Raw genomic sequence first — 21,330 nt, forward strand, 5'->3', positions numbered from 1 at the left:
ATCCTTTGAAGTGTCTAGCTATTGTATACTATCTGCTGTATTCTAGTCCTGAACTACTGCAGCTCCTGAGCGCTAATTATTAGGATGTGTAATTTACCCATCCCAGGGCAAAAAAAGCTCAACTGTCTGTTTCTCTAAACATAGAATAAGTGGTATTTTGGTTTGAAAGAGCAACATGTAAGTGCTAATCATAAATAAGACTTCCCAAAGACCTGTAGTAGCTTCTATCCATACCTTCTAAGCTTTGCTTTCCTCCCCTGCCCTTTTAACTCAAGACTGAACACAAGAGAATATTTTTACAAAACCATCAGTTATATGGCTGCCCAGGGAGGTATCCTGCCCATCACACAATTTACAGAGGCAAAGTATGTTTAGAAAAGTCAGAGAAGACAGGGAGATGAGATTGGTATCCATTGTACAATTAACCATCCTTTAATGTTTCTATTAAACACAGTAAAGTGTAACCAGAATGAATAGTACATGCTCTGCATCCATCAGCTAATTTCCTACTTGCATTTTTGAAAGAGGAAAGTATTAGTTCAAGGAGAACTATTGGCATTTTTATCTTCCTTTTAATATTAAGTCACTTGAATGTTAACCCTGACAATTCAAATGCCACTAGTGCCAATTTCTGAACAAGACTGAATGACTATTCTCTATTCGATACAGAAAACATGTATTACTGAATTGACAAGTTTTGGTGAAAAAAGCAGAGATTTTGAATCGCTTGTATGTTTAATTGCCAAGAACTCTTAATAGGCACACGTGTACCAATAAGCATGTGACCTTTAAAGTGAAAGACTGCCACAAAACAAACTTGAATACGGCAACAGCATTTGTTACTAGATTTACAGACGACTTTTAGACTCTTCAGCTTTTAAAGGATTTTCTAAATCTTGATGATCAGCTAGTCATGCACTGGAAATAAACTCCACAGCAGACTCCTTTTCTTCCATCAACTCCTTTGCAGTCAGATCCATCTTCTCTCGGGAGAAGTCATTAATAGGAAGACCTTCAACAAACTTCCAGGTTTTATCCTGTTTGAAAGCAAGTCTGTATGAGAACAAGTCTTGTACGGTCTAAAAAGTAGCACCTAATTTTGCAGTTTTGGTACGCCGGTGAAATGAGTACACCTCTGAACACAAATGCTAATCTGTGGTCCAGAAATTGTGTTAGAACACATGCTTGCTCAAACTGAAACCACGTGATGGTGTAAAGATGTGTTTCTCTAGAAGTCTGCTGTAGTATAGTGACTAGAGTTTGCCAAGGGAATGAGAATTACAAGATATTGTAAGTTTACTTGTAAATATCCCCAAACCGACTGAAACAGATGGACTTGTGTCTCAGATTTTTACCTGAGCCATCTTAAGATTTTTACCTTGTGTCTTTTTACCTGAGCCGTCTTAAGAGCATTAATATTTTTCTTCAGATTCAGTGCAGAAGGTTAGTTGCACTGTATTCTTTCTGCCTCCTTCTCCCTACACTTCAGTTTATGTTTTTCTGCAGCCATCCAATATTCATTGGACAACTCAAATTATGGAACAGTGAGTGTAATTGGCATCTTGCAGTGGGCAGAAGTAGTATGTTGAAAGCCTGATTTACAGCACCAATGATCCAAATCCTAAAATGCTACCCCTGAAATCTACATAACCTCCTCCTACTTTGTATTTAAAAAAGGCATTTAAAAAAGTTAAACCTTGATAGATTTAAATAGTGTAGTTACCTTGATTACAACAGGGAATGAATAGAGAAAATCCTCAGGGATACCATAGGAATTTCCATCAGAAATGACTCCCATGGAAACAAATTCCCCCTGAAAACAAGAAGTTAGTGATAAATAGCTCTCCTGGCTATTACAGTGGGCACAAATTTAACTAATTACTTTCTCAGAGAAAAAAACCAAACAATTTATACTATAGAAAGCCTTGCTGCATTTGTTATAGTCCCAAGTATGTAATATCTTCTGTCACTGATTAGACAGATTAATCTACCCAGTGTTGCTCCAGAAGGACATTAAAACACAAAAGTTTAAAGAGATTAGTCAAGAGCACCTCTTTTATGTGCCATAGCAATATTTACCTCTGGAGTGCCAAACCAGATGTCCCTCACATGGTCACAGATAGCTTTGGCAGCTGACATTGCACTGGACAGCTTCCTGGCTTTAATAACAGCTGCACCACGTTGCTGAACAGTCTGTAGTAAAGACAAAAAGGGACATCTTATTTGCATATAGTCAATAAATGACAGAAGGCTTAAGCAAGCAAGTAGTGGCTTTGTCGTCTAGTCACTTAACATGCTACTGCTGGGGGAATTCTGCGCCAGTGCGCAAGCGCAGAATTTGTGTCTCTTGCAGAATAATTGAATCTGATGGGGAGACGAAAGGAAGATGCACTTACACTTTTTGCCTACCGGGGGTTGATGTGGGGTCAGAAGAGAGGGCAGCAATCTCATGGGAGGGAGCAGCCAGCTGTGGAGAGGGAAGGGCCAGAGGCTGACTTCCTGACTGCCCTGTCCATGGGAGGCAGCATAGGATATGGGAGGGACAGAGCAGGGCACACTAAGCTGCTGGGGAGGGGGGGGGGGAGAAGAGGGGAGAAGAGACAGACTGGGGCAGGGGCACAGAAGCTAGTGGGGTGACAACACTGAGCCAGGGGCAGAATGGGGAGGGGGGAGGGAGGAACAAGGACACATGGGGACGGGGTAGATGTGCCTGACTGAATGGGAGAGGAAGGGGTCGGCCAGGGTTTGCATAGGGAAGGCTCCCCAACAAAAACAAGGACACCCACCCCCATTTCTCCCACCCACACCCAACAAGCCTCAAGGTTCACTCCCAGGCTCCTTCCCAGCAATTATTTCCCTCTCCTACACTTCCTCTGTTACCCCGACTCCCCCAAGTCTTTGCACTTCTTCTGAAAGGGGTGACAATAGTAGTTTAAATGAATTATTACTCAGAGTTCTGTATTAATATGCCCAGCAAGGAATTTGTCAAAAAACATGTTCTGAATCTTTGTTGTCTGTATTGTTGTCCCCTAGGAAGCAAGCACCTCTGACCCATCTTAATATCCCCTCAGATGACCCCCCCCCCACCACACACATGTTTATGTAACAGACCAGCTATAGGATATTCCCACGAGGGCCTGTCCCAGCTATGTGCAGCAGGCCAGAGTCAAGGACCCAACACTGAAGCCCTGCTGTTTAAATCTAGGGACTCCAGCACCTCAACTCTCAAATTAATTAGAAAAGAGGGACCTCACAACCCCATATAAGAAGCAAAGGACTCCTTTTAGAGGTCAAACAAACTTAAATTGCATCCAGAACCAAGCTAGAAGGTAGCACAGCCTATGGGGCACAGGCAATTCAAATTCTTTATGGGAAGCACTGCTCAGCAGTCAGTCAAACTACAGAATTCTTGAGTTAGAAAAATGGCAGCCTTAAAAAAAACACAAATAAAAAAACACACACACAAAAAAAAACCCACCCACCACCCTCATCCCCAAGTGACGATCAGTATATTCAGAGGGGAGCTTTCCCAATTCTATGGACTAAAAATTACTGAAAAGTGAACTATCCTCTCCCTACAGAGGCTTGGACACCACATGACACCCTGTGGCAGCAATTTTGACTCTCAACATTAACTTTCACTGTTGATCATTTCAGCAGAAAAAATCCAGCTAGCATACTTATTTAGGTTTATGCAAAAAGGAAACACCACAGGAACAGGACTACAAATTTTAAAGATGCAAATATCTGATTATTCTGACAATCTATTTGAAGACAAATCATTTTAGTAGGACTGGAAGATCTGCCTTGCTAAGGTTTATCATAAGATTTCCATTGTGTATATATTAACACTAGCTTTTTACACTGAGTCAGAATTAGTCTAACAGGAGCACGGTATTGTCCAATTATGCTAATAGATCATTAACAAACAGAAAATCTTACCGTGATAAAGTCACCCTTCAGCCAGCTGTCATTTTTTACTGCTTCATAAACTCCAACTTCCTTTCCTTGCACTTTCACCTTAGCATGGGTAACATCTGGATACTGAGTGGAGGAGTGATTCCCCCAGATGATGACATTCTTCACATCATTAGCAGTTACACCGAGTCTCAGAGCAATCTAAATTTGAATTTAGAAAAGACATGGAACATACCAACTTCAGCTACACTTTAAGTGTTTAGTACATCTAAGGATAACACACTGCTTTCTGAGAAAGCTTAAGTTTAAACACTTCTTTATAAGACAGATGTAAGAAGGTATTCTAGCCCTGGATGGATTCTTCCTACCTGGGCTTTAGCTCGGTTGTGGTCCAAACGAGTTAGACAGCTGAAGTTTTCCTTTGGTATTGAGGGAGCTGACTTCGAAGCAGTCAGGCAGTTGGTATTTGCTGGATTTCCTACCACCACAACCTAGGAAGGCAATGAAGGGGAGTGGGACAAGAAGAGAAATCAACTGTTTTGTCAAGCTACAATTTCTGCAAACTAATTTCCCGCAGCTGGGTAAACACAACATTCACCATTTGTAAAGAAAAGGCTTTACTCCAAAGAAGCTGTCGAGAAATGAAGACAAAAAGTCTCATTTAAATCCTAACTATATTGTATAAATCACTAAATTTAAAATAGTTTATCAAAAAGAAAAAACGACACACAAGATAGCATAAATATAGAATCACAGAACCGTTCATTTTAAATGCTTCTTCACAAGTGCCTCTATAATAAAGGAGACCAGTATTAGATATCAGCACTATTTACCTCCAGTCTAGTTTATTTACCTCTGCCCTGCAAAAGTCCCCCATAATCTCTTAATACACTACAAGGATTATACACACAAACTAGTCAGCTCTTTCCTTGCTTGCTTTCTGCTCCGCCCTCCCCGCCGCCCCCATTAAAGTTTCCCATTAAGATAGCTCTATTTGAAGTAAGATGCTGGTCTCAAGTCAAGTCAGTTTCTCTTGTTAGTATGAAAAGGACAGATTAATTGATGAAGAAGAAACAGTGTCAAGCTCATACAGCCTCCATCTGGTGAGCTGATCTAGAGACATGCTTTTATATTTCCCTTTTTGCGATTCCAACGTCTTAGTTAGTTTCCCATTACTCTGTAATAGCTGACGCTAATTTTTATTTCAAGTGTAGAAAACACTGAACAGCCCTGTAGACTCAGCAGGAAGTTCATCAGCAGAGGAAGCAGGCATTAAAGTCAGTTACAAAGCACAGTGGGAGAATGAGTATGAGATTAGGAGCTGTAGGAGGGAAGCCACATGAGTCCATTCATTGTGCCTGAGCTACTGGAAAGAAAAAACATTTTAAAAAAACCTCTCCAATGTGACTTTAAAAACTAAAAATCTTAAACAAAGCTTATTTTTATTTTATGTGACTTTACTTGACTGATATTGAAGTCATTAAATTAAAGCTACAGATTCATATGAAATAGGAGTCAAGTTTGCATCGGTAAGTTGGTTGCTCATCTGCATGTGCTATTATCAATAGGAGGCCACCTCTTCTCACTCTACTGCTCCCCACCTCTGAAAAGAGAGACTGCAGGACACTACACACTCCTACCTACAAGACGGTTCATCTTCTGTCAGTGAATGGACTGGGATCATTCCCTAGATCAACGAGGGGGTCTAACAGAATGCCTCCCCTCAGCCTTTGGCCAATACAGAGCATTTAAGAAGCAAGACTTCCATAAAACAAAATTTGTCCTTATGCTACATCTGTACTATTCTACAGCTCTTGCCTGGATCTTTAAGTTGCTTGGTAAAGAGTTTCCAGTTAAAAAATGAAAGTTTCTGTAATCACCTTGACAGTCTTCTTGGCATACTTGTCCAAGGCTGCACCCTGGGATTTAAAAATTTTCACATTTGCTTTGAGTAATTCTTTCCTCTCCATGCCCTCTCTCCTTGGCATGGAGCCAACCAGAATTGCTATGTCAATATCTTTAAATGCAACCTCCTCCTTGTCTGTTGCAATGACCTCTGTAAGCAAAGGAGGGAAGAGACAGAATTAGTAACAGACCAATCTTTTGGTGAGCTCTATGGTGACATCAATGGAATTATTCTTTGGATTACCTTCTATTTAAGTACTGTCACAGCTGCCTGTCTGATTAAAGACACCCACAGAGAGCAAATGCCCATATTTACTAGTTTAATTACTGCTCTTTTTCCTTACACTAAGTCGTCAATGGGTGTTAGCAACTTCCTAACATGAATGAATTATGCATCCTCATTTGTTTGCCTGTATCTTTTGATGTACTCCTCACTTCACCATCCCATGTAATGGCAACTGGATTTTTTGTTAATGACCCAAATGAGTTTTCCTTTCCTCAATAACCAGTAATATTAATTCACACTGGAGAAGGTTTAGTAAAACTACACCATCTGGGAAATTTTATTTATCAACTGATATTTGAAACAACTACTATAATAACTACAGCATTGCCCATTAGCTCACTTTCTTCCACCTCAAGAAACTATACTCAAGAATCCATTATTTGTTAGACAAGTTGATCAAACCATTTCTCAAATTTTGTCTTGATTTTTTCAGAGATTTTCAGAGTGTGTTTTATAATCACCACAGAAAAAGGCATTGGCACATCAGAAAAGAAAGCTATTTCATTACTAGGCCAAGAGGCCGATCATGACATGATAGTTCAAGCAGCCAATTGTTTGCCAGATACATAAACACGCATCTTACTTTCAAGGTTTAAATAGTATAAACCAAATTCCCAGATTACATATGCAAATACCAATTTTGCATATGGAAGTATTGTAGGTGACACTCAAACACCCATATCTGAAGAGTTGACTGTACTTCTCTTACAGTTTGCAGTTAATCAAGCTAAGTTAACTTTCAGAAAGTCTGTATTCCTTTTCATCACCTCTCAGCAGTGGAAGGGCACAGTCTTGTAGTTCCATGATTACGCCATCCAATACAGTCATCATGGGAGTGATATCCAGCAGTACAAGAACAAGAGGCTGTAAAAAAAAGTATACCGAACAATAAGTGTAGGCTTACTCAGTTTTTCAATTATTTCTTCCTGCAGCCAGATATTCGTTATCACCACCTTTTGGGAGAGGTGGGAATGAACAACAGCCGATTTACTAAGACAGAGTGACTAACAGCAGCATCACAATTCAGCACTGAATGTATATAAAAAACCATGATGCAGAATAACTCAAGGTTCTATTTCTTCTCTTCAGGCTCACTGCTAGGGTTGCCAACGGTCTAATCATGCAGACTCAAACATCCTTGCCTTGCCCTGCCCCTTCCCTGAGGATCCGCCTTGGTCCCTCCATTCCCCCTCCCCTCGTCGGTCACTCTCCCCCATCCTCACTCCTTTCACCAGGCTGGGGCAGGGGGCTGAGGTGCAGAAGGGGGTGGGGGCTCTGGGCTGGAGCTGAGGAGTTCGGAGTGTGGGAGGGGGCTCTGGGCTGAGCCTGGGGGGGGGGCACAGTGGAAAGGGAGAGCCAGGGGCTCCGTGCACTGCCTCTGCCTGCAGGCACCACCCCTGCAGCTCCCATTGGCCGCAGTTCCTGGCCAACAGGAGCTGCGGAGTCGGTGCTTGGGGTGCAGGCAGCGTGTGGAGACCCCCTGCCCACCTCCCAGGGGCTGCAAGGACATGCTGACCACTTCCGGGAGTGGCGTGGGGCCAGGGCAGGCAGGGAGCCTGCCTTAGCCCCTCCGGACTTAACAGCCTTAAAATTTCCTGGTTTGGCTTCAGTAGCCTCCAGGAGATGGAGTCTCCCAATATTGGGAGACTCCCAGAAAAACTGGGAGGGTTGGCATCCCTACACTCAGAACAGTAACTTATGTCTTTGCATGAAATGTGAAGACTCACAGGAAAACTTAATTCCAAGTTCATCAAGAGATTTTACAGAGATTGTTGTTTCTTCAATACTGTTGAATAAGGCAAGTGATAGTTCAGTTTAACTATTACCTGTTCTTTGCCAAAGACATCGCCCTTGGCAAGGCTGTAGAGCAGAGAATAGGCGATCTGACCAGCAGCTCCAGTCACTAGGACTCTAATTGGTTCAGACTGTGTTAAAAAAAAAAAAGACTCAGTTAACACATTGCTGGCAATACAGTTTCCCCTGATTAAAGAGCCATTAAGCATTTTCAGCAGTTATTGTAGAAAGGGCATTAAAATATTTAATACTTCTGGGTTTTTGCACACGCTTTGCATCCAGAACAAGGTCAGCGCCTAGGATTCTGCTTCTCTTTTAAACCAATAGCAGCACTCCCAAATGGCTTCTGGGAGCAGACCAGACCTGCAGAAAGGTAGCCAAAAAGCTGCAAGTTGAAACCCCAGAACCAGAAATATTCCAAGGCTTTTTTGCACTTTGTTCAGAAGAGAGTGGTGGGGAGTATTTTTAAATGAAGGCCAGAACAGTTTAAAGTAAGGGGTGGGGGGGAAATACTGCCTTTTTAAAGCATAGGCACTTCAAATACAGACTCAAAAAATTCCATTAGACTACATTGTAGCTTTTAGGCTTCAAAAGCTTATTGGAGAGCCTGCACAAGTCTTCAGAAGATTGGCAGAACATGCAGCTTAGAATTACATCACACTATATTAAAGACTACTCTCGTTACATTAATTTGCAGATTTACTCACAAGTGGAGATTTGTAGAATACTGCAAACCTAGCTATCTGGTGGAGCTGTAAATAGGACACCAACTAAAAAGTTATGTAGCAATTCAAGTGAAATACTCAAGAAAGACTGTGGAGGCATTGTGGATAGTTCTCTGAAAACATCCACTCAATGTGCAGCAGCAGTCACCAAAAAAAGGGTGAACAGATTGTTGGGAATCATTAAAAAAAGGGATAGATAAGACAGAAAATAACATATTGCATCTATAAGTCCACGGTACGCCTACATCTTGAATAATATGTGCAGATGTGGTCACCCCATCTCAATCAACTTGGAAAAGGTCTATAAAATCATGACTGGTGTGGAGAAAGTAAATAAGGAAGTGCTATTTACGTCTTCTCATTACACAATGACTAGGGGTCACCCAATGAAATTAATAGGCAGCAAATTAAAAAAAAAAAAAGTAGTATTTTTTCCACACAACGCACAAGTCAGTCTGTGGAACTCTTTGCCAGAGGATGTTGTGAAGGCCAAGCCTGTAACAAGGTTCAAAAAAAGAACTAGATAAGTGCATGGAGGACAGGTCCATCAATGGCTACTAGGCAGGATTGGCAGGGATGGTATCTGTAGCCTCTGTTTGCCAGAAGCTGGGAATGGGTGTCAGGGGATGAATCACTTAATGATTACTTGTTCTGTTCATTCCCTTTGGGGCACCTAGCATTGGCCACTGTTGGAAGACAGGATACTGGGCTAGATGGACCTTTGGGTCTGACCCAGTATGGGCATTCTCATACAAAAAAGCAGTATACACACCAGCCTTTTACCTACTGTTTTTCACTGCTCAAGAATCACCCCCAATATCCAGAGGCAGAGTGAAGAGCGATGTGTGTTATGTCAAGTTCTCATGCAGCCTCAGAGCAATCTCCTGGGGTTGAGGTTAAGTGCCATATTTGCAAGTGTGAAAAATACAAAGGATGAAAAGAGCAATACCTCTTTGTTTTAGAGCTTGTTTACACTAGGAAGGTTTTGTCTGTATGGGTACGCTAGCAAAAACTCTAATGTGAACGTTTATATTGATATGAAAGTACTTATACCAAATGACGACGACACCAGGGAAGGTGACCCAGACACTTAGTAATGGAGTTGGTAACACGAACTCTAGCAGCTTGCTACTACTTTCCAAATGCAACATGTACAACCTAATCATCATCATCACCACCACCACCACCCCCACCCCCATCCCCCGTTTCAATGGGCCAACAAGTATAAGACAACCTGGATGCATCCTTGCTTAAAACACTGGCACATGATCAATTATATTATTATCTGGTGAAGAGCTCTCCATGATTTAAGGCTGGTCAGATCATAGACTTAGGAGTAGTGCAGTGTCCCTCCATATTGCTCTCAAGCAACAGACAGCAAACCAAGCAGCGTGGATTTGATTTAAAATCCAATTGATTTAAATTGCTAGTCAGGAAGATTTGATTTAATCATAGATTTCTACATAAAAGTGCAATCTGGAATATGCTGCTCAAACAGTTTCACTTTTGTTTCTACTGCCTGTCCCTCCCATCTTACATTTATCTCCAGACTTCTCCTTGTCCAGATCTATTCTGCCCCCAGCAGTCTTCTATCTGTGTACACAAATTTGCAGAGGGACAATAGTGTTGAGGTCTGTTATTTCTCACCTCTATATATTATTTATTTACTTTAAAACATTTTTGCTGTTAACAAGCATGTTATCTCTGGAGACACTAATCAACAGTTTGAGAACAGCAAAACTAAGCATCTCTGATGGTACCTTCTAGACTGAGCCCCACTGAGAAGATAGAAAGATTAACCTAAATACTCTATACAGATGCCCCTGGAACCCTATAATATTAGGTCCCTAATCCATGAACTATTGGAACTGATTTACAAAATGTCTCTTAAACATTACATGAATATATTGTCTCATACTATAGAATTTATAATCCCTATTCCCATGATGAGATATCTTTAAACTATAATGTATCTTAATTGAAAATATCTTTAGATAAAATGCCTTTTGGGGGCAGGGGGAAGACATTAAAAAAAATAATCAGATTTAAATCAGTGCTCCTAACTGCCGCAGCGATTTGAGCAGGTTCCATGCTTGCTGTGCTATGGCATCTGCATGGAAAAGAGGCGCAAAACGATTGTCTGCAGTTGCTCTCATGGAGTGCGGGGCAACTGATGACTGTAGCTATCCCACAGTTCCCACAGTCTCTGCCAGCCATTTGAATTCTGGGTTGAGCTCCCAATGCCTGATGGGTCAAAAACACTGTCGCGAGTGGTTCTGGGTACATGTCATCAGCCCCCCCGTGAAAGCAACAGGAAAAAAAATTGTTTTTCGCCTTTTTTCATTGTCACCATATGTCTACTGGATGCTGCTGGCAGATGTGGTACTGCAGCACTACACAGCAGCATCCCCTTGCCTTCTGGACGGCAGACGGTGCAGTATGAATGGTAGCCGTCATAGTCGTTCCGTGGGTGCTCCTGGCCGGCCTCGGTGAGGTTGGTCGGGGGCGCCTGGGCAAAAATGGGAATGACTTCAGGTCATTCTCTTTAAGTTTTGTGTAATGGAGATTCAGTCCTGCCTGGAATATCATGCCAGCCGGAGGCTTCTGCCTGAGGCTGCTCTCCCAGTCCGCAGCACTGCATGGTCGCACTTACCCCAGCCTACCCCTTGCTCCCATGGCTCATGAAGCCTGGGCAGTAGGCTGAGCAAGTGCGGAATGGTGGTTCACTACTTCCCTGTAAGCCAACCGCCCTCCCCCTCCCTTTGATCTCTGCTTGCAGAGGCAATAGTCAGTGTTGTTTCAAATTCATGCATTCTTTATTACTTCATCACACAAATGGGGGGATAACTGCCACGGTAGCCCAGGAGGGGTGGGGGGAAGAGGGAAGCAACAGGTGGGGTTGTTGCAGGGGCACCCCCTAGGATGGCATGCAGCTCATCATTTCTGCGGGATGTCTAGGGCTCTGACTGGGAGCAGCTATTTGCATCTGTGGTTCTTTAGTAGGCTTGCCTGATAGTCTAGGTAGGACTGAATCTCCATTACACAAAAAAAACTTAAGAGAATGACCCGGGGAGTCATTCCCATTTTTGTCCATGCACCCCCAACTGACCTCACCGAGGCCAGCCAGGAGCACCCATGACTGCAGCAGACGGTACAGTATGACTGGTAACCATCTTTGCTGTGTAGCACTGCAGTACCGCGTCTGCCAGCAGCATCCAGGAGACGCAGAGTGACAGTGAGCTGAGCAGGCTCCATGATTGCCATGGTACGTCATCTGCATGGGTAACCCAGGAAAAAAGGCAAGAAACGATTTTTTCCCCCCGTTGCTTTCATGGGGGGGGGGGGGGGAGGGTTGACGACATGTACCCAGAACAACCCACAACAATGTTTTTGCCTCATCGGGTACTGGGAGTGAAACCCAAAATTCCAGTGGGGGGGGGGGGGGTGGAGACTGCGGGAACTGTGGGATGGCTACCACGGTGCAATGCTCCGAAAGTCAACTCTAGCCTCGGTACTGTGGATGCACACCGCCGACTTAATGCACTTAGTGGGGACACACGCAAACGTCAGTATCGATTTCTAAAAAAAAAAAAAATCAACTATTAAATAGAACTTTGTAGTGTAGATATACCCTAAATTACACAATTTCAGCTACAGGAATAACGTAGCTGAAGTAGACTTACTTAGATCTACCACCGCTCTCCTGTCAACTCCCCTTGCGCCTCTCATTCACGTGGAGTAGAGGAGTTGATGGGAGAGTGATTTGCAGTCGATTCGATGCATCACCACTACATGTTGATCTCCCCCCCACCCCCCAATAAGTGTAGACAAGCCCTCCATCATCGTACCATTATAGCTTATGAGGGTTCCCATAGGTAGGGCCCAATCAAATTCATGGTCCATTTTGGTCAATTTCAGTCACAAGATTTAACAAAAGACAAACAGAAAACCCCACAAATTTCATGATTTCAGCTATTTAAATATGAAACTTCACAGTGTTATAATTGTAGGAGTCCTGACCCCAAAAAGGAGTTGGGCGGAGGCAGGGCGTGTCAAAGGGTTAGAGAGAGAGAGAGAGAGAAAGTGTGTGTGGGGGGGAAGAAGAGTACTGCTACCCTTACTTCTGCACTGCTGCTGGCGGTGCCTTCAGAGCTGGGCGGCTGCTGCTTCTGCGCTGTCTCAGTCAGCAGCTGCCACTCTCCGGCCACGCAGCTCTGAAGGCAGCGCAGAAGTAAGGGTGGCAATACTGTGTCCCTCCTGCCCCCGGGGCAACTCCCTTTTGGGTCAGACCCCCAGTTTGAGAAATGCTGGTCTCCCCCATGAAATCTGTATAGTATCCAGTAAAAGCACACAAAAGACCAGATTTCACGGTCCATGATGCATTCTTCCATGGCTGTAAATTTGGCAGGGCCGTACCCATAAGATATAGTGGTATAAATGCTTCTACACTGGAGCTTTTACTGACCCAGCTATGCCAGAACAAAGAGGCACATCCCTTACCAGCATAGGTATGTCAGCTGAACTTTTAAATTTAGATCAGGCCTTGGGGAGGTAACAAAATCCCAGTTTGGCAGTCAGTGCCAAGAGTTACCACCCTAGAGAAGCTTTTGACACGCCCTGCTTGAAATCAGCTTCTGGATTTAACTGTATTCCCCTCAGAGTATTCAGAATCCAAGCACTATGGCTTCATGCTGGTGTTAGATAACCATAAAATGAGGCCATCTAGAAACAGTCTAGTTTCATTATATAAAATGAATACAGCAAAAATTAGGAGGTTAGAATATTAGGACTCCAAGGTATAAGCAAGTTCAGTTAGTCACTCCTACAGTAATTGTGTATTGTCAAACTTAAGTCATCACACACCACAAAATCTGTATTTTGAATCTTTCCTGTTCATTAGGATGTGAGGTTAAGCTCTCAATTCTTGTTACTACAAGTCTTGAAGGTGTTGGAATTTTTTGAAAAAAGGACACATTCATTCCAAGAATGATGGCTATATTACACAATCACAAGACAGAGAAGCAGCATTTTACATATTCTTTGATGACCGAACTGTGAATCTGGCTAGATGACAGAACTGTACAAATTAGTTAGCATCATGTAACCCAAAAAGTCTGCTTTGTACCAGATGTTAAAATCTAGTCTTCAGCAAGATGTTTCTGAAGGGGCTCCGTTTTCTGTCAGACTAAGTGAAATGATGATCTTTCTGCTAGTTGTGATAAAAATGACATTTGTAAAAAACAATGAAAAATGAAGTTATCACTCAATTACACAAACATTTAAAAACCATCTTGAACAGGTCTTGAAATGAGACAATATGCAACACTGGCACACCAAAATTAATGTGTTCTCCTACACTTACTTTTCATCGCTTCAACTTACTTAGTAATTCTGCACTTCTGGCAAAATGAAAGCGTGACTTCCAACTTAAATGATGGTGCTATCATGTTTTGGGGGGTGGAGGTGGGAGAAAGGAGTTGGCACTATTTCTCTGCACTGTAACACTTCAGCAAATCAGGTGTGATTTTTCCCCCCTTACTATTGTTACAAGCAATACTAAGGAAACTTAATAGATTAAATAATTTTTATTTTACTCTATCCAGTCAGTTTCAACCATTTCCCCTGTAGAATCAGTTTGCACAGGCGGGTCTTTAACACAGCAACAAGAGACAAGACTTGCAAATGAGAATGCCACAAAAGTTGGCTTGGGGGTTTGAGGCAGGTGTAGCACCCAGTTTTACTAATGTTGTAAAAATCATGGAGTTACTGCCCCCCCCAGTTCCCCCCTCACCATACCATAACTGGCTAAAGCCATTATTTCTTTTAAAAATAATAAAATAAAATTGAGACAATTTATTAGCTTTTACTACTTTAACTGTTTATTAGCTGTCTAGGTTGAGTCTTTAGAATGCTCTCACTTCATGTATTCAAGATTCTTCTCTGCAACAATGAGTATCATAGTTTGTCTAAAAAAACCAAAACCAAAACCAAAACAAAACAATAGGTTTTCATGCATGTGGTCTCTAGATTCAGGAGCTAGGGCGTTAAAAACAACCACTAAATATTGTGATTGGTTTTAAACTTGCTAGACATCAAGATGATCATGTCCCTGTACATGGTGGCCCACTCTTTCAGGGTATGGCTACACTTACAAATCTGCAGCGCTGGTAGTTGCAGCGCTGGTCGTCCAGCTGTGCAGGGCCAGCGCTGGTGTGTGGCCACACTCACAGCTACCAGCGCTGGTGTGTGGCCACATTTGCAGCGCTGTTGGGAGTGATGCATTATGGGCAGCTATCCCAGCGTTCAAGTGGCAGCAACGTGCTTTTCAAAAGAGGGGGGTGGGGTGGGGCATAGTGTGACAGGGAGCGGGCGAGAGAGAGAGAGTGGATTTTTGGAGCCAACACTGTGTGTTACCTTGCTGCCTTGAAAAATCAGAACATGTTCCCGATCCCTTACCCTTAACTCTTAACTGCAAACAGCCTGCATCCAACGGACTCCCTCTCTCCCCTCTGCCCCGTTTCTGTCAAGCAAACACTCACTCCCTGCCTGCCTCATTATCTCATTTGATTGCTCACAGATTGATCACAGCAAACAGGAGCTGTGTTTGTAGATAAGCAGCTCCGGGATCAATGGAGCTATGAGTTCACAACAAAACAAAGAGAGGCTGCATAACAAAACAAAGAGTAATTTATAAAAGCATTCTGGGATATCTGCTAATACCCTGGAGGCCAATAACAGCGCTGGTGTGTGGCCACACTTGATGACCAGCGCTGCAGCACCAGCGCTGCAATCTTTATTCCCCATGCTGAGCCAGGTGTACGGCCAGCGCTGCAGCCAGGGAGTTGCAGCGCTGGATGTGCCCTGCAGGTGTGGACACTTACTAATTGCAGCGCTGGAAAGCCTCCACCAGTGCTGCAACTCGCAAGTGTAGCCATACCCTCAGAAAGGAACCTTTGGTACATAGGACAGTCAATTTAATCTGTGACTTGGCTCCTACACTGAACTTTCGTAAGAATGCTTTCATGTGCTGGTAACAAGAGCAGTGACCTTTAGTCATTGCCAGTTTTTGGAGTTTGTTACATGAAATATATAGAATAAAGTTCAATTAACATATTTTGAAGCTATTTACCTACCCTATCAAATTCAAAAGTTTGGAAGAGAGCCAGGAAAGGGTATGGAATATTTAGTTCTATACAAGAGAAAGGGTGGGAAAATCAAGTGTTTCATCATAGTAGTGTGTACAGAACCCCACCATCCTTCAAAAGACAAGTAAAATTCTGAAAAGGAGGACAATAGTCTTAAAAAGAATACTTGGTTACAGAGCACAAGCTTTCAATCTCAAACCCACAGCTGACATCAGCACCATTTATTCCCTTCCCCCCTTTTACGTAAGTGTTTATTACCTTAAATTAGCATCTTTTGCAAAGGATTAACACCTTCAATGTTAACAGATTTAGGACTTCTCAAACTTGCTGGATACAGTACTATTTAACAAAACAAATAAGACAGCGATGCTGCAGGTAGCTACAAAGGATAGTATTAAATAAATATTGGGTTGTCCTCCTTCAGTAGGAGGTGGGGGAGGGGGCAGAAGAACTATATCTTACCTACACAGAGGTGGACTGTGTTACAAAAGGCCTTACCAATCTGTAACTTAATTATTAACTGTGATAACATACCCTGCTTTACAACATACAAGAAAGTGGGATTAAGATGACAGTAATCCATGCACAGTTCAAGTTTTAGCAGTAACCCACCTTGCTTTATAAAACATTTTAAAACTATAAAGCAGTTAATATTATTGCAGCTGAAAGCTTAGGAGTCAGATATCAGACCAATAAGACTTGGCCGACAGACCAATACTTGTCTGAAGTGTCGTGGTAGCTGTGCTTGTCCCATGATATCAGAAATACAAGGTGCATGAGGTAATCTCTTTCACCAACAGAAGTTGGTCCAATAAAAGAGACATGCTTTTGAGCTCTACAGAGGTCCTCTCATTTCTTTCACCAACAAATGTGTTCCAATAAGAGATACTGCCTTACCCACCTCATCTCAGACTTTCATTCTGTCCTTCCCGTATTTTTTAGTAGAGGAATTAGTTGAGAAAACTGCATTCTGATACAGTTCAGAGAGTGGTGAGACAGTTTAGCACTTGAAGTTACTAGCTATGTGCAAGTACTATACCGATGCAATGTTCTCCAGTCCGTTCCTTTAAAATGGAAGTTGAGAAAGGTGCTCCTAAATGTGAGTGTTGTTCACGTAAGGATTTGGCTAATGGCAATTATACCAAATCATGGGGGACTTCGTTTTCAGAAATTTCAAAAAGGTCATCCCTAATACTAAATGGGATTGGGAACATCCTGAATTGACATGACTGGAGTAGTGTGAACATGAAATCAAAATGACAAGGTTCTCCAAGGACTAGAATCAATAGAGTAGCATTTTAGACATACAAATAAAACAAGGTGGGGTAGAAAAATCTGGAACTGAAGAGCAGGATTTAGGATCAAGGAAGACATGAGGGGCAAAAAACAAAACAAAAATCCATGACTAGAGATAGAAGAAGGGTCATCTACATATACATTAGATAGTGACACTATACACATTTAACCTGAACAAGAGTCTAGATGCATCATAGATAGGAAATGGAAGTGACTTGAAACTTTTAAGGCCAGAGCACAGGCAGTGTGTGCCTTGTTGTTACACCAGAAATGACAGAAGCAGTGTAATGAATATAGCTTCTTGCAATGCTTTTGGTGACATCATTAACACCTTATTTCTTTGCTAAAATAGAATGTTTATATCTCAGGCCTTTGCAGGCAAAATAGCTTTTCAACTCAACCATTTCACTATTATCATCATCAGAAGAAATACAATTGAAATCCAGGGCTAGTGTCTGGAATTAGTTCCAGCACCCATCCCCTCTTACCCAACTACATCATTTGAACCCGCTTAAGTCACACAGCTTGAACAGAAAAGGAATTGGAAAGTAACACAGAAGAATGTCATATGATCCCCTAGACCTGTGACATTCTAGACCAGGATACACCACTTTTATGGAAATCACTGAATTAGAATTGCCAGTTTGAATCCTGCAGCAGACATGCACCCTGGCTGGAACAGCTTGAGACTCAGGTGCCCTTGTTCCACAATAACCCACTGGAGAACACTTTCAAAGCCACCTCGAGACACTGCAGCGACGTCACCCACTTCCCCTCCCCCAATCCAGCAATTAACAGACAGTTTCTATAAAAACACACCAAGATTTTACCCAGCAGCTGGTTGGTCTGTGTACAGCCACTACTCATGCTGATGTGCCCGCTGCAAGCAGCCTGCAATGTTCAGCAACCACCCCAGGCTCTGGCCCAGGCTCCAGTCTCCATGTCCTCTGCTGCAAGGATAAGGGGTCACCCCAGCATAGGAACAATGGCGCCTCACCTCTAAACGTGGCCGCCCGGCCCCGGAACCCCTTCTGCTCGCCCTACCCCCGACCCGCCTTCCAAGGACGGGCGCAAGCTACACACTCCGCACATGCCCCCGCCACACCAGGAACAGCACAGGGTCACCCCCCCTGCACACACACATCACGGGGCGTTGGGGGCTCCGAACCCCCGCCCCACTGCCCCCCCACACGGAAAAGGGGTGCAGGAGGGGGGATCTGTACCCCCAGACCCCACCCCAGGCAGGGGCTACCCCCTCGCACACAGGGAGAGGGGTAGGGAAGGGGGTAACCTGTACCCCCAGGCCCCACCCCAGGCAGGGGCTACCCCCTCGCACACAGGGAGAGGGGTAGGGAAGGGGTAACCTGTACCCCCAGGCAGGGGCTACCCCCTCGCACACAGGGAGAGGGGTAGGGAAGGGGGTAACCTGTACCCCCAGGCAGGGGCTACCCCCTCGCACACAGGGAGAGGGGTAGGGAAGGGGTAACCTGTACCCCCAGGCCCCACCCCAGCTAGGAGTCCCCACCCGCCACACACACATAGTCTCCCGAGGGAGCTTCGTATCCCCCGCAGGCCGAGCGGTACTGACCATGGCTGGGCGAAGCGGCTTGTCCGGCTGTGTCGCTGCCTAGCCTCAGGGTCACCTCTAAGCACAGCTAAGGCGGCAGCAGCAGTTCCACGCACGGCGCTGATGGTATTAAGCGGGAGAAGGAGGGGGCTGATCCCAGCGGGCCGCCCCTCGCCGCGCAGCCGCCTGGGTGTTGTAGTCTCTGTCCACCCTGCTCTCGGCGCGTTCCATTCAGTCTCAGTCGCGGGAGTACTACAACTCCCAGCATGCGCCGGGCCAGCCTCGCTGCCGCTTAGTGAGCTCGGCGCGCTGAAAGTGGGTCGTGCCCAGTCTCTTTCCACCTCCCCAGCAGCCGCGGAGGCGCGCCCGCAGTAACGGTTGAGCACGTTCACAGCAGGGCCAACGAGGAACAGCTTCCCCAGTCTCCCCCAGGGGCGCTACAGCTCAAGCTTTTGCGCATGCGCCACAGAAGACACGTGGCCCGTGTTTATCTTTGCGCATGCGCGAGACGAAGGGCCGGGAGGTCGGGAGACGGTGTGTCTGCAGTCTACGCTCCTGTTTCGGGCGAACCGGTGAGTGCGCGCATGCGCAGCCAAAGAGGCAAACGGTTGCGTTATGCATTGACCTGTTCGCACGCGCAAAGTGAAAGAGGCGAGGTGAGCTGGCACGGGAACGCGCGCATGCGCACGCAAGTTGTTTCCTCGGTTGCCAAGTGACGAGAGCGGTGCGCGCTGTTGCTAGGATCCGGCAGACGCCGCAGCAGTTACGGCTCCGGTCTCGTTCCACTTCCTGCCGTTCCCTGTGAGGTGATCGGGAGCCTGGCCAGCCACCCCGCTCCGGGCGCTCGGCGGGGTGGGCTGCCCGGACTGTGGGCCGGTTGGGGCCCTGACTGCAGGCCGGAGGGAGGGGCGTGACTGGCAGCGCGCGGGCGTGGCTCCCCCGCGTGGGCCCCGCGGGCGAAAGAGGCGCGAGTGGGGGGGGGCGGGGGGAGAGCTCAGTGGTGTGAGCACTGGCCTGCCAAACCCCGGGTTGAGAGCCCAATCCTTGATAGGGCAGGGAACTGGGGTAACAATCCATCTGGGGATTGGTCCTGCTCTGAGCAGCGGGTTGGACTACGTGACCTCCTGAGGTCCCTTCCAACCCCGATACTCTGTGTGGGAAGGTCAGGCTACACAGCATTGCCACAAGCCAAGAAATGGGGCTGCCTACACCAACATGCTGCTGCACTGTAACTTTCCCTTGTGGACCCTGCCAGTACAAACCCAGGGCCTTTCCATCACCCTTTTGTCTCCCACTGAAATGTTACAATTTTGGTGAAATAATAGAAGTCTGTAAACCATTCAGTAGGATTATGATAATTTTAATCTATAATGTAGCTACATGGTCTATTTTTACACTGTGAATTTCAGTCATGCATTCACAGCCCTGGCAGTGATGGGTTTTGAGCTTCTTGGGGAGTCCCATCTGAATTAGCTGAGCAGAGGAAAAAAAGTAAAAAGAAGGACAAGAAGTATTATAAAGAAATAAAAATAAACATTACCATAAAATACCAAATGAGGAAAAAGAGAAACAGAAGCAATAAATCAGTGATGATGAAAGAACCTTGCAGGAGAGAGAAAAATATAGAATAGTAAAACAATGAAGAGGCTGGAAATAGGCAAAAATAGACAAGAATATAAAGCAGTGGTTCTCAAACTTTTGCACTGGTGACCCCTTTCACACAGCAAGCCTCAGAGTGCAACCCCCCTTATAAAGTAAAAACATAGTTTTGTATACTTCACACCATTATAAATGCTGGAGGCAAAGCAGGGTTTGGGGTGGAGGCTGACAGCTGGCCCCCCCCCATATAATAACCTCGTGACCCCCTGAGGGGTCCCAACCCTCAGTTTGAGAACCCCTGATGTAAAGGGTTTTGAAAAAAAAAATTGCAGAAAAATAATAAAAGGAAAATTTTCAGATAGTATCAGTATTTCCTGTAAAACTGTGGAGGATGGGGACAGAAGATGCCCTGATATCCCCTCTGACCCTCTGCTTGTCAGAAAAAAATATTCTGAACAAAAATATGAATATAAAAATATTTCACTATACTTATATTGGCTGGTTTAGTGCTGCCAAGATCTCTTCTAGCCACAGGAGCAAGACAATATTTGAAGCTGCTTTTTTGTAATGGATGTCATTGGTGTCGTGGATTCCATTATTTTAATGTTTTAAATGTTTATCCGTTTAATATATACAGCCTTAGAGATTTTTCATTTGAATGAGTGGGAGTGACAGTAAACAGCTGAACCAATTTTCCTGAGAATCCCAAACTGCCAAGTTAATACCTGGGCTTTACGGGAGGCTCAGAGATCAGGAAGTCTGAAACAGACAAGTTTGCCATTTGATCACAGGGAACAGAGAAGTTAAAAAAATTCTTGATTTATCTGGTGTAGGAATAGGGGGTATGACTCTGTTTACATACTTGGTTTCAGACACATCTCCATAATGCTGCTATTCCTGAGAAATTCTGAAGAAAAGATAGCATCTTTCAACTACCTGCCTCATGTGTTACTCCTTTAGGTGGAACCTAGCTGGCCAATGGACAGTGATATTAGCAGTTCAAAATTTAGTAAATTTAATGCATACCCACAAGAAAATGTCTGCAGTTACTACACTCTGTATCCCCCTGACAATTTTTGTGGTTTGTTTTTCTCC

The 21,330-nt window shown here is 44.3% G+C and overlaps 2 protein-coding genes across 7 annotated transcripts in view; one reads left to right on the forward strand and one right to left on the reverse strand.

Moving 5' to 3' along the window:
* Positions 1–409: 409 nt before the first annotated feature.
* Positions 410–18,986, reverse strand: MDH1 (malate dehydrogenase 1). The gene is made up of 9 exons (XM_045010183.1): positions 18,658–18,986; positions 7,936–8,034; positions 6,877–6,973; positions 5,799–5,974; positions 4,287–4,409; positions 3,943–4,119; positions 2,080–2,193; positions 1,724–1,813; positions 410–1,037 (listed from the first exon to the last, which is right to left on the reverse strand). The coding sequence occupies exons 1-9, from the start codon at positions 18,658–18,660 to the stop codon at positions 912–914; spliced, it is 1,005 nt and encodes a 334-aa protein (XP_044866118.1). The 5' UTR covers positions 18,661–18,986; the 3' UTR covers positions 410–911.
* The window catches only part of LOC123366575 (WD repeat containing planar cell polarity effector), a 243,775-nt gene continuing 241,300 nt past the window's right edge, over positions 18,856–21,330 (forward strand). For 4 of the 6 annotated variants that reach the window (XM_045010175.1, XM_045010178.1, XM_045010176.1 and 1 more), the window contains exon 1: positions 18,856–19,208. The gene's annotated coding sequence lies outside the window, so the exon portion shown is untranslated. The remainder of the gene's footprint in view (positions 19,209–21,330) is intronic. The other 2 variants (XM_045010180.1, XM_045010181.1) reach the window with 2 other exon arrangements.

Source organism: Mauremys mutica, chromosome 3, assembly GCF_020497125.1.
Source record: "Mauremys mutica isolate MM-2020 ecotype Southern chromosome 3, ASM2049712v1, whole genome shotgun sequence".
NCBI classification, from domain to species: domain Eukaryota; kingdom Metazoa; phylum Chordata; order Testudines; family Geoemydidae; genus Mauremys; species Mauremys mutica.

Coding starts and splice junctions, on each gene's coding strand:
- MDH1 (XM_045010183.1), bottom strand. Junction 4,410..5,798: donor ATGCCAAGAAGACTGTCAAG/GTGATTACAGAA, acceptor TTGCCTTCCTAG/GTTGTGGTGGTAGGAAATCC. Junction 1,038..1,723: donor CATTCCCTGTTGTAATCAAG/GTAACTACACTA, acceptor GCTTTCAAACAG/GATAAAACCTGGAAGTTTGT.